General features: G+C 37.4%; 1 protein-coding gene across 1 annotated transcript in view; it reads right to left on the bottom strand.

Moving 5' to 3' along the window:
* The window catches only part of LOC108758289 (microtubule-associated protein futsch), a 56,314-nt gene extending 40,104 nt beyond the window's left edge, over positions 1–16,210 (bottom strand). Inside the window, exons 1-4 of the mRNA XM_018503166.1 lie at positions 15,936–16,210; positions 15,439–15,736; positions 12,397–12,524; positions 11,872–12,007 (exon numbers count right to left, since the gene is read on the bottom strand). Coding sequence (XP_018358668.1) covers positions 11,872–12,007; positions 12,397–12,522 — 262 coding nt within the window. The 5' untranslated portion in view covers positions 12,523–12,524; positions 15,439–15,736; positions 15,936–16,210. The remainder of the gene's footprint in view (positions 1–11,871; positions 12,008–12,396; positions 12,525–15,438; positions 15,737–15,935) is intronic.
* Between the last annotated feature and the right edge of the window lie 307 nt (positions 16,211–16,517).

Here is a 16,517-nt window from a genome sequence, read left to right as displayed (position 1 = left end):
AACTGGAAAAAATCCAAATTGCAGACGGAGAGAATAAAAATATGATTGCAGATGGAGGATTAAGTATAGATATTATTAGTACGATAGAAATATAGGCGGCATCAATTTCTAAAACATCTCATATTGCGCGATTTTTTAACTATGTTCAAGATTTAATATAGCTTTCCTATCTAAATCTCTCACATATCGAAAAAAAAAGTGATACATTTAATACTACTGTCATTGGGTACCACATAAAATATAAACGAGAAGACATTTCCCGAATGATTTCTTCCTCTACAGGCTCGACTTTGCAATTGAATAAATTCATTTATTTCAATATTTCACAATTTCATAACGGCGAGCACAAATTGAATACAAAATGAATTTTTTGCTTTTTTTTTATCTCTTGGATGCTCGTCGAGCTATGAGAATCGTTCGCCCAATCGATGTTAGTGCATTCACGTAATGAATCTAATCGAATGAACATACAGGGAATAGATTTTATTTTGTGAACCATATAAACGTAAATATAACACATCATGTGCGTGGATGCATAATACAGTATACATATAACAGTGTCGTATAATGTTAGATAATATCAGGTGGAAAATAAACAGTGTTATATAGTATTAAATAATATTAGAACGGTATATAATGTAATGTACATAATGCAGCATTGAGAACTTCTTCTATACCGTTAGCCTTGCCGATATTCACTAAAAATATACCTCATACGTAATAACATTATATCAGGTATTCTTAAGTAACGCCTCAAAGCTTTACCTCGGCATATTTTTCTCAATTAGATTTTATTATAAATATCCTTTTAAAATAAAAGCAGTGTTGAAACTTTCGTTGGACAAAAGGTATCCTATATATTTCGGCAAAACGAATTCATCCCCCCCGATGCGTTCCACTAATAATAGGTAACTGCATCTGATAGCCGACAGGGGCAATTCTTAGCGACGACGAGTTCATTAATGTCTCGCTGAATTGTGCCAACACGGAGAGTTTAGGTCAGTAATATAATAACCTAACGACCCGTGAAAGAGACTACTTTGTCGGTTATATTTCCCAGATAACATGTCTTCACGTATCCTTGCAAAGATTTCATCATCCCATGACTCACATCCATCTTGTTGCCGTTCTATGAATTAGCCGTGAAGACTGCTGAAGGAACAACAAAGGATCTCTGTCGCGTGCAATTGGTCGAACAATATTAAATCATCGCTAAAAGGATTAGACATTTTCCTCGTCGTTTTTCACAAAAGTACAGCTTCGTAGTTTGCTCAGCGCGAACGAGCGTGACGCGTTCGCCCCCGCACAGGATGCGAAATTAAAACTTTTAATTCTCATTAGGAACTCGAGACAGGATACACACCCTTCACTCCAATTATCCCTTGACCCGTGAACGACGACCTTGCTACCACTGCTCATTGAACGCGATGCTTTTATCTCATCTCATCTCTAGCTCTAGACTGTGTCAGTAAATTATACCTTGTATAAATTACAGTATAATTTTCCATTTTGAATCGTTTGATAATTTAGCAAAGACCATTGCAAAGTGAAATTCGCAAATTTCTTGTGCTGGAAGTTGCAGTAATGATACTTCTCACATTACTCTTCCTCCTTTAAAAATTTAAGGTTACCTTATCTCTTTAGATGTCACTCTGTAACTTCTTTCATTAATTGTGACTTTATTGCGTGCACCACGATCCATTTCGCCGATTAACTGGTCTTCATCATTATTCTCCCCTGTTTCTTCCCTATTTCTTCATTTCTCAAGTTTCCCTATACATTTGTACAATGCACTTTTCTTTGTTCTTCCTCCCTCTCTCTCCCTGTTTCTTTCTTTCTCTGCTTTTATGTACGGACGCTGACGCTCGGCTTCGATCGCACGTGGCGAGGAAGATAAAATGACATCGTTATTTCGGCTTAGCGACAATTTTCACTCAGAACCAGAGTGGATGGATTATTGATCGAAGTTCTGGGACTGCGGGGATGTGGCCGTAGGCAGGTACCAACATGCGCATGCCGCATCAACCTACAGCTACACTCTCGCCCTCTCTCGTTCACCCTCACTGCCGACGTTGCCCTATTCCTTTTTGCAACCTTCTTACCCTCTCGTCCTTTCACTGCCTCACGTTTCTTTCCTGCCCTCCTCTTACGTGTCCTTTCCCCTTACGTTCCCCTTTTTTCCCTTTGCAAATCTTTTGCTCCGATTATTGTACTGCCTTTTGTTTTTCTCTTTCTTTCTTTCTTTCTTTCTGTTCGTTACCTTCTCCTCTTTTTCCCCTCTTTCTCAAACATTATTTATCTTCTTTCCTCTTCTCTCATTTTCTGCACGATTTCAGCTTCTGTATCCCTTGTTATTGAAAACCTATCTTTTCAGAGACTTCTTGATTTTTTATCCTTGTACTTTCATTATCTTTATAGGTATATACGGTGCGACAGTAATTATATCATTACTGCAGTGGCACATTTATTTCAAACGAAAATGTCGTTGTAAAGTCATTTTTTTGTATCGGTCCTTTTCTTAGCTGCCTCATGTCCTTTCTTTTCCATGCTTCCTTCCTCGGCCATTGTGCACTTTTTCGCTGATCTCATATCATCATTCTTGATATCCTACATCCTTACTGAGAAAAATTTCTGTTGAAAATTTCGGTTGAAAATGAACGAACCAGAAAATTCTGATCACATAAATCAGAATTCTGGTTATCTCACTAGAATTATAATAAATTTTACAAAATTCAGATTTGCCCATTTTCAACTAATATTCCAATTAATGCAACCAGACTCTTTTTCCAGTGAGATGCTATATTGTGTCTTTTCACATAATCTCTTTTTTTACGAAACTTTAATAACGTCATGTTCCTTCGAATGAGAATACAATGTCATATTTTAAATCGAGATTGTTTTATTAACGATAGATATAAATTTCATTCTGTTACAACTCACAATCCTTTCTTTATACGCGACAGACGTAGAAACGCGTTAAAATAAGTTTGTATTTAATGAAATGCCAACGCGGCGCGCAGTTCCGCGTTATTCGCTAATTGCACGTGTTACCCATTAACATTGCGCAAATTTTATGGAAAATTCCAACTGGTGTTGAAATTTATTTGGCACGTTAATTTCTGCGAGTATCGATGATGGAAAATAGTTGACCTTTTTCATTTTACTTCTTTGCATTTGACTTTAATATTACAAATATTATTTGAAGAATAATACGATTAATTGTTTTTTAAATGATCTCTTAAAGAGGAACTCGAATCTACATGCGCTTTTTATGACGTTAAAAATCCTTTTAATTTCGCAAATGACTAGTTTATCGTTGTAAAATAACAGTGTAGCATGAGCAAATAATGTTCAATTACGTTGATTAGTATATACATGATTCAACACATTTATAGTATAAAAGCCACGCATCGATTTTTCTATACTTTACTGTCCATAATAAATGATACTTATTTAAAAATTTATAAAAATATTTATGAAGCAGAAAATAAAAATTAAAAATTATACGAGCGATTTTTTTGTCAAATATTTCACGGAGAAAAAATCTTCTAATTTAAATATACTTGCTTATTGTAATTTCAAAAGAAATATATAAATATATTTTCGTGATGTATAACAAAATAATGAATCTTACTTTACTGTCTTACTGTAATATAATTTTGGCAATTTATTGTTTTACTTAATTTATTTTGTAATTTCATAGATGATAGGAAACTTCATTCATTTTATCCAATAGGATAGCATATGTAAGTTATTTATACATTACATAATATATACATGCTTTAAGTGCAGAAATTATTATTATTACGGAAACTACTTACATAATGTACTTACTATATGTACCGAGCAATTTAACTGAGAACAGTACACAATTGAAACTAATTTCACATTGTTCCGTATCTATATGTCTTGAGCTTCCTCCAGATCGATATCTTCTATAGATAATATGATTCCCATATAAACTGCCCTAAATTTTAATGTTTAACGCAGCAAAAATTTACAGAGCCTTTAATTAAAACGTTTGTAACGACAGGTTCTGATTTGAGGTCGAGACATTTCACGCGTTAAGAGATATTTACCAAATTGCAGCAACAAACAGTCGCGATGTGCTGTACATAAACACAACACACACAACACGGTTTAACCGATCATTATTTCGGAAAGCCGACGTAATCCAAACATTATTGAGTATCATGCAGTGTACGAGTACATGAGAATCGTACGTACCAGGATACTGTTTTGCGTGTACATACTTATATGCGATTATCGCCACACACGATCGATCATTCGACGTGTGAACTTTTGATATACAGGTATACCGATAATTACGTGGACACTTAGAGGCGATGACCCGAATCTATATCTATGACGAAAATACGCGGTGATTGATCGAGCATATGTGCAAAAAAGGTGCTCCGTATATTCACCCCGGTTCTAAATTGGTATCGGCGATCGAAACTGCTTTTCGTGAACTCAATTCCGAATGATTCAGTTTCGAAAAAACATGTCTCACGTATCGCGGTTCTAAATGCGGTTCATATGTATGAATATCATCGAAGTTTCACATCAGTTTTCCTTATCCCGAGAAGATTGACCGTATTATTTACGGCGAGCTATCACCATGTACTCACTTGACGTTCATAATAGATACTGTTCCCTAATAAAATATGCATCTCAGTATGGCGCAAGGTGCGTCACGCACGCCATATAGAGACGAGTTGCGTGCGTACAAAGTTTCGCATGACACAATCGAAGTTCCACGAAATATTCGGACCCCTCAATTCACATTACTATCGTCATAAATAACGAATCGGCGCATCGATTGGCGAAATTATAATTGAATTCAGCGCGCGCTTGGTCAATGAAACTTCTGTGGCAAAAAAAAAATACTTTTTAACATGGAAATATATTTATGGTAAAAAATGATAACAAACAGAGAGGAAGAGAGAAAAAGAGACAGACAGAGGGAGAGATAATATATGTATTATGAGTCGCTCTCTTTGTCTTTTATACGTATATTAAATTTGTAATCTTTTATTAAGACGAAGGAGTTATATATAAGAAAATTTATTATTAATTTGCGTAATCTTCACGGCTGCTTTGTTAACAGACATATTTTTTGTGATTGATATTTCCTAGGTTAATGCGGTTATATATAAAACTATATCAATAGTCAGAAAAAAGCTATCGGTACAAGAAGTCGTGTGCACATGACGCTGAACCTTCATAACGATATGGTCAATGGCTCCGAGGACACATTCTTATCCATTTTCAGTGTCAATAAATTCAAGGCAATCCATATTTAGATCGCGATTAGCCATAATAACTACTAATATATTATGTTAAATTCATCTATGCGTAAAATTATCATCAAATTATCAAATTTTTGTAAGCACAGGACGACTTCAATATAAAAAACGTATAAATATATTTGTATTTTTCTATTCGAGAATTTTTAAACATATCAATATTGCATTAAAAAAGACATTAAAACTAAATATATCTCAATAGGACCAATAAAAGTGCGTTTCTTCGTTTTATTTTGAGTACAGTTTGATATCTATTTCTGTTATCCGCCATGACTAATGCCGATCTGTGAGGAGCGATAAGAAAGAATATAAGGGAACGCCGTGGTGTCTTTTCATTTGTTCATAGAACGAATTCCGGTTCGCGAATAAAGAGGCTGACTAAGAGGCAACGCGACATCAGGGGCGCATATCATCCTCGAAGATCGGCGAAAGGAGAGGTTCCCCGAAATGCATGTCGTAGCTCTATAAATACAAACAGACATTTAAGGCCTGTAACCCTCGTCCGTCGAGCAGAGAATAGACGTACAACATGAGGTGGTGTGCACACGTGTGCACACTTTTACGCGCTTGTATGAACAAGGATCGATCGAGAAGATCCCGCGAATGTGATACTTTGAGAAAAAACGATATGGAGGTGTCGTAGGAATGCTAACTGTCGCAATGCTAACTTTTATTTTAATTAAATATTTAAAGATAAGTATTCTTTTTATTTAAAAAATATTATTTTATTAAATAAAATTTATAGTTTTAAAAAATTTGACTATATATATATTAAATGTGTATATCTTTTAAATCACAATGTACTGTAATAATTGTTATAAGTATACTTATCAAAATCTATCGATATGTTTCCAATAGACAGCTCCGTAAATATGGCCATTTATCAACTACTCGATCAACTATAAATAGAATAAGTATATAGCATCACGCTATCAACAAAGTAAAAATATGAGCAAGATATATATGCAATGGACACGATATAAGCATACTGCATTAACCATACCGATATTGGAAATGTAGAGATATTTAATAGAATTTAATTAACAGAGAACAATGGGAAAGAATGTAGAATTTGCATAGAACACGTTGCTTCTTACTATTCGTATTCATAAAACTTTTAATACGAGCGCGCCTAAATCATCGGACGAACGGAAAAGTCCTTTCAGAAAGGTGAACCGTTTGTCCCTTGAAAATAAATTGCTATTATTATTTTCACATGCATGGCACGTGGACCTACCAATTCACGCTCAATGGCGGCTAGGACTAAATGGAATATGCGTCGCAAAGGATAATACCGGGCAGGAAATATCCCTTTCAAAACGCCACGCCGTACCCCCGCAATTCTAATACCACGTATCCCGCGATATATTTCGCGATCCACGAACTCTGTGAGCGCGCAAAAGCGGTCGCAATTTGCCTTTGAAAGGCTCGCTGGGGCGTACAAAATTTCTTCTTTGTCGAAACCGGAGATTCTCAGGACCTTCGACATTTGCGGAGAAATGGTATAACCCATAAGGACATCATAAAGCAGTTATGATTGCAAAAGTCTCGTTTTACGGTATGTTAGGTTATACTCTAAGTCATTAGCTTCGTTCAATAAGCAATATAAATTCGTAAAGATAAAAGTTCGATCTTGCGTAAATTCCTATTTCCGCCTTTGCACTTGTAAAGCTCCTTGAACGTGCAATTAGAATCTTGCTGAAGAGCAAGAAAATACGTAGTGGATAAGCGTAGGTAGTAAAAAAAAAAAACAAATTAGAAATATGCTCGCGTGACGAGGGCTCAACGAGCTTGAACCAGAGGATTCGTAAAAGCGTACGCGCGAGTTTTTGAGTGTATTTAAGGACACGGCGAAGCCGCGAGCACGCGGTAACGCCCGCAACATGCGGCAAATGGCGCGGCAAATGTCTCACAGGCTCGAAATCTACCGCTAAATTTACGCGAAGCAGGAGAGGAGGTCCATACGAAGATCCACACGAAGAGAACGAAGTAAGAAGAGCTCCTGCACTTCTTGATGAAGAAAAGAGCAAATCATACTGCAGCACGAAGCGCGGGGAATGTTTTTGCGTGACTATTTTCCCGTGTAAGTCTAAAGTAAAGCGAATCTTAATGATCGTACGCGACTGCACAAGTAATCTCGAAGATCCGAATATTGACTTCGAAACATAAAGAAATTGGCAAAGTGCAAAGAAGAAAAAACAGAATTAGATGTGAGAGATATGTGATGATTATAATCATTATTATAAATATAATAATTTAAAACTCCTGACTATAAGTATAATAATTTAAAGCTTCTTCAGCACAGATTTTTTAATTCATGATATCAGAAGCGAGAAAACACAATGAAAATTCTTGCACAATATATTAAAGCAGATACTTTTTTTTAATAAAATAATATTTGCATTTGATAGAGTACACTCGTAAAATATACTGAAATATACTGAATTCTTTTTTTGTTTCAAAATAAAATCGTATTTATCTTGATTTGATAGCTGTCATATAACTTGTTTCTTTTTTTGGTTAGACATAATTCAATTTCAAATATATGGTTATTTGTTAACTACTGGAACACAAAGGGAGTTTTACAATTACATTTTACAAATCTATTCAATTGCAAATGCTGTTTTATTAAAAAAATACGTTTTAATGTGGTTTGCCAGAATTTTCTTTATGTATTTTTCTCGTTTCACACGTCACAATCCAAGATGGCTGCAGTGAGTAGAAGCTCCAATAATATAGAATTACAAACAAAATTTTTCAAGAACCAACTCAAAATAGATGTTTCTTATAGATTTTGAGTCGCTGAATCCCAATTCGTAAGCCGTTTTGCTTTATCACGTGAGTTTTTCAGATAATCAAGAAAAATGATGGAAAAGTCTATGCAAATTAAAACATTTGAGGAAAGAGCAAAAGTAAATATAACATTAAAATACAGTCGCAGAACTGATTTAAATGTATTTTAATAAGTTTAACAAGTATAAGAAACAAAAAAATTTTGGTTTATTAATGTTAGATATTATAGTCTATATATAATACGTTAGAAAACAAATCGGTATAAAATATATTGTGTAACAAATAACCTATCTGCGTGAGCTGTGGACAATTTTTTCAGCTCCAGAAATAGTTATATTAATTTTTACTTTTATGTTAGCGCCACAGAGTTGGGCACAAAGTACATCAGTATGAATTTACGCGATGCGTATATAGACTATAATATCTATAAACAGTGAAGCAAAATTTTTGCTTCCTACACTTTATTAAACTTGCTAAAATATATTTAAATCAGTTCTGTGACGGCATTTTAATGTTATATTTACTTTTGCTGCAATTTCCTTAAATGTTTAAATTTTCACAAATTTTTCATCATTTTTCTTGATTATATCTAAAAAAATTAACGTGATGGAACAAAACAGTTTACGAACTCGGATACAGTGACTCAAAATCTATAAAAAAACACTTACTCCGATTTAAGCTGTTTTCGAAAAAATTTTTTTGTGCTTCTGTGTAACTAATTTTTCAAAAGAACAAATTAAATAAGTCTAGTTATATATATATATATATATAACTAGACTTATATGTACATATATATATATATACATATATTGCGAGCTTTGAAATTAAATCGCGCGCAGTTTTTGCGTTCATTATATTTACAGAATAAACATACACTTTACGTTTATATAATGGAATACTTCAATACATAATCGGAGTATACAATATTTAATCGTAGGTTAAATTCTATGTATGTACGCTATATGAATATGGTTCGCTATTAACGGCAAAGTTACAGCGCTCACGTACATATACGCACACAGCGATGTTATTATCGGACGGCTTTTCGCGAAATCATCGTCGCAAATGCAAACGACCGCGGCGAGGCAGACTGTAGAATTTGCGTGCGAAAGGATTGAAAAATTGTCAAATAAACGTTAAACGAAGTCGACAAGCGCGTCGTTAAAAATCATCACTGGCGCAATGCGGAAAACACGAGTACGGAGTTCGTGCGTCGGCTTCCCCTCTCTCTTTCTCTCTCTCTCTCTCTTTCTCCTCCTCTCTTTAAAAACGCAGTGTTAATACATTAATTTTGTTTTCTGAATTCTAGAAAAGCAACATATTACAAAATTCCATTATTTCAACTGCAGGGAACATAATGTTATATCAGTACCTTAGAAACGTGCATAAATAGAAATACATATTCCGAAGAAAAATTCTAATTAACAAATTAGTTGCGCGTAATAAAAGATATATTGATATAAATTTTTTATTAACGGACTTTGATCAATTTGAAATCGATGTCCCTGCTATTATTGAAATACCACAATGTACTGTACTTATCTTTATCGAAAGGACGTAGCGTATAACATATTTCTTTTTATTGGTCCTTTTATGCTTCCTTTTTATCGCTTCTAATTTAATATGTGGACCACGTTGGCGTCGCTAATTATGAATCCCAAGCACATATTCGTATATAGCGATTGTAACGACAATTTCGTGACGATAATAATAATTGTAAAGCGATATAATATAAGAGATTACATAGTATTTCCTCTTAATTTTTTGATGCACTTAAAAAATTATTACTGTAGAAAATATATTTTTTATTTAAAGTTAACGATATAGAAATTTAAGAACATTTCTTTACGTAAGTTTTTTTTTCTTGAGATTATGTATTTTTATAAGAATGCATAAGACTTCTCTTGACGTATAATATTCGAAAAGATTGTACCTATGATGCGGACTTTCGAAATTAAAAATTAAACATCTATATAAGGAACAATATTGACTAATTAGAGTACAGCACTGTTAAGATTGCAATAATAATGTAAAAACTTTAAAATATTCAATTCTTACGTTTTGTACGAGTGTAAAGGTTCATCCCTACTGAAGTGGATCAGCGTACTGGCTTCTTCTTCTATTTTTATTTAAAAAAAAGAAACTAGTATCGGCACGATTGATTTGAATGAAGACGAGCCTTAAGGAAATGGAATTGTCTTATCGATCCTGCATTACTGCCGTATAATTACGGTAAACCGCAAACGAACGAATGTTTGCCAATTAATATCATAGTGCCACTTACAAACACGTACCTTTCTCGAGCGATTGAAAGAAGCTTTATATCGGCACCGCCAACCATCATTCATACACGCCTGTGGGGAAAACGTATATGAACGCGGAGGAATTAGCGGCTCGATATCGAACATCTAATTGGCAGACGATTAGGAATAAACGAGTTGCGCGCCATGACGATTTTCTTCGCAAGAGAGAAAGAAAAAGAGAATACGTGTGTCCGTTTTACTATCCGCCTAGCAACCAACTGTTCGTCGAGCCTGTCCGATATCTCGAAAGGAATATAATCGGATGACGAACACCGTTAGACAGACACAGTCGTATACACACATCCAGGAAGTAAGCAATGCGACGGATATGCGCGATCTTAATCCGGAAACGCGACGTTGTGATACGACCGCTAAAAAGGAAGATGATTACAATCGCGAATCACTACACTATTCACAGGATTGCTATAAAATTGGAAATCGAGGAAAACGGGAATGTCAAGGAAATTGAAAACGATCAAAGAAATTAAGGAAAAGTAAGGGAATTTTGCAAAATTGTCTGGAAAATTAAAATTCTTGGTTTTAAAGAATATTTGACATACATATGTTACATCTACACAGTTTTGGAATACTACCAACTTAATAATTAAATGCAAATATGTTAAATTGCTCTGTTAAATATTTAATCGCTTCCATAAATTAGGAAAATATAAAAAATTTCAAAATATTATTGAAAACCAGGAAATTTTGTCTGTAAATCAAAGAAAAATTATGGAATTTTAGGACAAAGAATTTTTTGCAACCTTGATTAAATTTCATAATGTCGAATTATAACCAATTTTTAATACTTTCTATAGGTCGCCACTGCTCCTATCCAATAAATATATATACAATATATATATATATATGTCATTAATTTAATTTAAAAAATGTATTAAATTTGTCTCAAATATAGTTTATTATTTATTAAATGCATACGTTAATATACGATTATATTTAAACTAATCAATTTGAAACTAACCACAGAAATGGATTGATTTTGACAGACATGGAAATTGAAGATAACAAAATGTTATTTTACTAAAAGCATTGGATTATGTTTGTTCCTTTGATATCTAACAATGTGCAATCGCAAAATGCATTCTCAATCAAGCTTTAGCATGCCATTTGTATCGTCGACAAACTGTTGTATCCGATACATGATTAAATCTCGATATTTTCACAGGAATATAATAATTATTGCAATATAATCGTAACAATAAACACGTGTCTATCAGCTATAATCGTACGCATTAATGCGTGCCGTTAGACTGATAACGCGTACCGAAGTTTCATGTGTGAAGCCATATTTTGCGTATAGAAAGCTAAAAGAGAATTTTTTTCTATTACATGTGTGTGTCCCCGCATATGTGTGACTCATGTCTTTTTCTGTTACTAAGAATGATCATACCAAAAAGCGTATATGGTTGCGAAACTTTAATTATAATTGAATAAAATAAACATCTTACCTTTTGCGAGGCGATTCAGGATAAGGTCCTTATGTTGTGCGGTATGAGGCTCAGGAAGCACCACGAGAAGGTAGCAGCCGCTCAAGGGCGACGGTGGCGGATGTTGTTGCGGTTGTTGTTGTTGTTGAGTGGTCGCCTGCACGTAAAATCATTAGATTTATAAAGTACCGCAAATTCGCCTCCATTTTTTTGACGCGAAATGCGGCCATTTCAAATTTATGCATTTGTATATAAGAAAGTATTTTATTTAAGAAAATGGAGACGTCGAGTATGTAAATAAATGTTTTTTAATTGTAATTAGTTTATTTATGACCAAAAAAATATGTATGAATGCTTAATTTATGTATATATTATTTAGTTTAATACGAGTTTATTTGTTGTAGAAGTTTAGTGCACGAAGGGAAATGTAAGTACAGTTTAAAAGATGAACCACCATGCATGAAATCGTGTGCTATGTGCACTTCCGCAATATTGAGGCAATATTTTAGAAATATTTGCGATACTTTATAAATTCAATGATTTTACCTGCATCGGTACGGAGGTGCCGGTGATCGGCGTGCTTGGGGATGGAGTCTGCTCGACGTTAGTCGTTGTGGCGCTTTCTCCTCCTCCCCCTCCTCCACCCTCCCCGGTAGGGTCCGTGGTACTCATTGCTGTAACATCATACATCATGAGAGAGCCTTGAGAAATAATCTTTTTTCTGTAGTAATTTTCTGCGTGCTATTTATTAATCAATATATCTCTTAGGTAGTTATATCTACGATGTAAAAATACCAAGTATTTCATTTCCGTAGATGCTAAGGTTGCGCAGTTGATGATCAATCAGAAATTAGCCCAAAATATTATAAGCTAATATAAAACCGTTATTAGAAATTTATCCCAAAATTATATTCGATTGCCATTATGCGCAATGTTTTATCTTGATCGATATATTTCTCTCATAAATATGTTATATATCATCAACGATCAATGATTAATCTTAGAAACCCTGTAATTATAACAAGGAATCTGGCACAGCCAATAATTTATCTTACAATTAGAGATCCTTTAATCGGAGTCCAATTATAACAAGAAGTCTGGCATTTCTCGTTAAAATCGTACGAATGTGAGAGAAGATATGTTATATCTCACTCTGCGGCTACAGCAGTGCGAGAGAAAAAAAGATATATGCTATCTCACTCTGACTAACATGAATTGACGAAAAATGCCAAATCAATAAGTTATTATTTTATGTCCAAACTTTGATTTTGGATATCTCTATGATTGATCTTAAAAGAATTTATTTTTTAATCAATTTGAACATCCAGATATGGTAATTTTGATTGAATCTGTGAACACGCGATAAAGGAAATAATAGTTATAGATAATCTGGTTATCGACTGTCTGCTGATCGTTTGATAGGTGAGAAGTTATTTCACCATTAGACTGCAGCTACTTTCTCATTTAAATCTAATCGGCCTTTTAAGCGCCGCCACTTAATCTTCTTTTCACGACGGCCATTCAATCACTGACGCGATATACTCAGCTTTTAAATCTTAAATAGCCAAGATCATAATACTTAGAGTAAACGAAAAGAAAATTACGTTATCACGGTGAGTCTCGCGCGAAAGAAAATATAAAGTAAAAAACGACTCTAATATCTTCGTGAGGTTAAATTTTCATATCCCGTTAGGGCAAAGCTCCGGCTTAACGTTATCATGGCTACCATTATTCTTTATTAGTGTAAGTACTACGCTACACGCATGGTGCTAATTGCAATTAACGTATCCAACGCGGTCAGTCGAGACAAAGAACGAAAGCTCCAGCCGGTCGATTCGTGTCCCACTATTGCTCTGATTATTCGTTAAATCTACTTTTGCCGCGCCAGATCGTACCGTCTGTCTAACAAATGGCTCCGTACGCTCATATGGATGCTCCATCTGCACTGCGTACGAAAGATGAGAGATGAAATGGAGTCGGAGCCGAAATAGAAGTAGCAGGGGTCGAGGAGAAGCTTAATACCAAGAGGGTTGGCGGTATACAAAGTGCCGCTCTGCCTCCTGCCTCGCTCCTATTCCTTATGTCGAAATGCGGCCGTAATTCCTCCTCCATACAAACTGCATAGTCTCGATATTACCCTTTAATACTCGCTTTATGGTCGACGAACGTATGTACTGGGGAAACTTTATGATGGACGATCAATCGTTGAAAACTCTCGGCAAACTTCTCCAGTGTCGTGGCAATACAATACAGAATTCATTAACGATCCTATTCGTTTCATAAACCTGCGACTACAAATTTGAGAAGGAGATACCAATTCCACTTCAGTCAATTCCGAGAAATCCGTACGATGTTTATTGTTAATACAAACTTTTGAATAATTCCCAAGAATAGTTCTTGGAGTTTATTTCTCAATGAGATTCAAATATTCGTAAGTCTATTCTTCTAACATCTACAACAATTCTCATAGCAGTATATGTCGTATCTGGATTCGGAGATATGTATATATGCGTACGAGAATTCAAATGGAAATCAAACATTACTAGCCGGTCGCCAAATCGAAGATCTCAAGGCGAAGGCTGCACACGGGCGGCCCTGCGCACTTTTCTGCAGTTAAGCCGAACGTCGATGAGATTCCCGTCGAAACCCTACGAGAGGCCGAGCATTTTCTGTAGAAAGGGAAATCAGTTTTCCCCGGGAAGGGGGAGTCTGGGAAGCCTCATGTATTCACTGTGGAATTTGCAGGTCCGCGGAATTTCCAATATTTTACGATCGCGGGTGGAAGATCGTCGGGGAACGATCCAACGAGGAGATTGCTGCCTCCTCGACGAGTCGGCGCCGTGGCCGTACCGCACGCACGCACGTCGACAAAGCCGGTATTGCGCAGGAATTACACGAGCCCTCCGTATAACGTTATTACATCCTAACGGGCTTAATGCGCAGGACGGGCACAATGCCGGGTGCTCCGCATAGTCCTTAGATCATTGATCCAAATTCGACTGGAGTCAAGACGAGGGGAACAGCCGAAAGTCTTACGTGGTCGAATCACGATCGATCCATGCGAAATGCACTGTGGTCATGAGGTGGGATGATGCCGGTACCTTCTGTTAGACATCAGAGTAGATAGCACTGTCGATAAGGTTTTTCTCTTCGTTTGCTTTTAATCAAAAGATCGAGAAGATATCGAGTTACGAGTTGATCCAATACCAGAAGTAATAAAGATGACCGGCGAACGAGAATTGATTGCATCCCGGTGAAACTTTCGGGACGAAACCACCCCACCACGTACCGTGCACTGCAGTGCAACCCCTTAGTAACAGATCACCCCCTCTCGCGAGACACCCAGCAATAGCGGTGACGGTGGTAGTGGCGACGGGCGGTGTGCCGACCGATAAAATCCATACGTCATATGGCAGGCGAGAAAATCGTCAGCAGAAATTTCGTCAGGGTTGCATACGCCTCAACCGTCCGTCTGTCCGTCCGTCGTTGCCATCGTGACCCGGTTAAATGGTAGGTCGCCGACACGGCGGCGGATAACGGATTTCGATCGAGCCCTCGGCCTTTCTAATAGTATAGTAGCGTACTCACCTGGTTACTCGTTACACTCCCCCAGCAATATTCCTGGGTACCACGAGCCGGGGGGTAGCCTCGAACGAACCGAATTCCAGGTTCCGGAAGTATCCTGGAGGGCTGTTACCACTGCGGTAATAGGCGAACGATGACGTCGCCCGTGACTAACGGGATGTCCCTCGGAGGAAAGGGGGATGTCGCGCGTTGGAGACTGTCCGTCTCCAAGTTGTCAGTCCCTTCGTCTGCTTTCTCGAGGCCCAACGAGAGATGGAGCGGGGCACACCTCTCTCGCTTCTTTCGCGCACCGCGAAAAGTACTGTACCAGACGCAGAAGATCGGAACGATTGAGAACGGGTGAGATTAAAGCGAGGGGGGAGGGAGGCAACGTAGAGAGAAAAGTAGTAGGCAAGGAAAGAGGGTAGGAAAGAAATAGGAAAGGTAAAAGAGAAGAGGTAGAATAGAAAAAAAGAGAGCGATGAGGAATGATAGAACTCGTGTGAAGCACAATGACGTACGTTTGACGTTATACGTGTCTCTATGTATCGAGTACGGCGGTGCTACAACACCGGGCGTCCCGAAGACGACGGGGGTTGCGAGCGGACGGGCGAGAGACCGAACGAGAGAGAGGAGGGTCCGAGAGAACTACACGGAGACCGGCGTAGGGAGATCGACGGATGGCCTCCGACGGCGAACGACGTTTCGTTGTCCAATGCGGAAGCCTCTCCGTCGAGTGCACGTCGGAAAACGTATACGGACGCGAAATCCTCCTCTCCTCGACGGGCCCTGTCCCCTGCTGTCGACGGCGGCGAGAGCGAGGGCGACGGCGACGGCGACGGCGAGGGCGACGACGACGGCGACGATTCTCACAGTGCTTGTTGCGGCCTCTCGATTATCAAAGCTCGGCAGCAACACTCGCGTTGCGGGCTGCCGGCTCTCTGACGGGAGAACTCGCGGCGCTGCGGCCCCCTGCGTCGGCGGCGGCGGCGACGGTGACGGCGGCGTTGGCGGTGGGAAACCCTCTCACCCCCCTGTCGCGACGCACCTACCAGCATCCCCACTAGTCGTGCGGCGCGATTGGTCGTCCGCGCAGCCGGGCC

Source organism: Trachymyrmex cornetzi, unplaced genomic scaffold (genome assembly GCF_001594075.2).
Source record: "Trachymyrmex cornetzi isolate Tcor2-1 unplaced genomic scaffold, Tcor1.1 scaffold156, whole genome shotgun sequence".
In the NCBI taxonomy this organism is placed as follows: Eukaryota; Metazoa; Arthropoda; class Insecta; order Hymenoptera; family Formicidae; genus Trachymyrmex; species Trachymyrmex cornetzi.
This window is presented reverse-complemented; position numbering and strand designations above follow the sequence as displayed.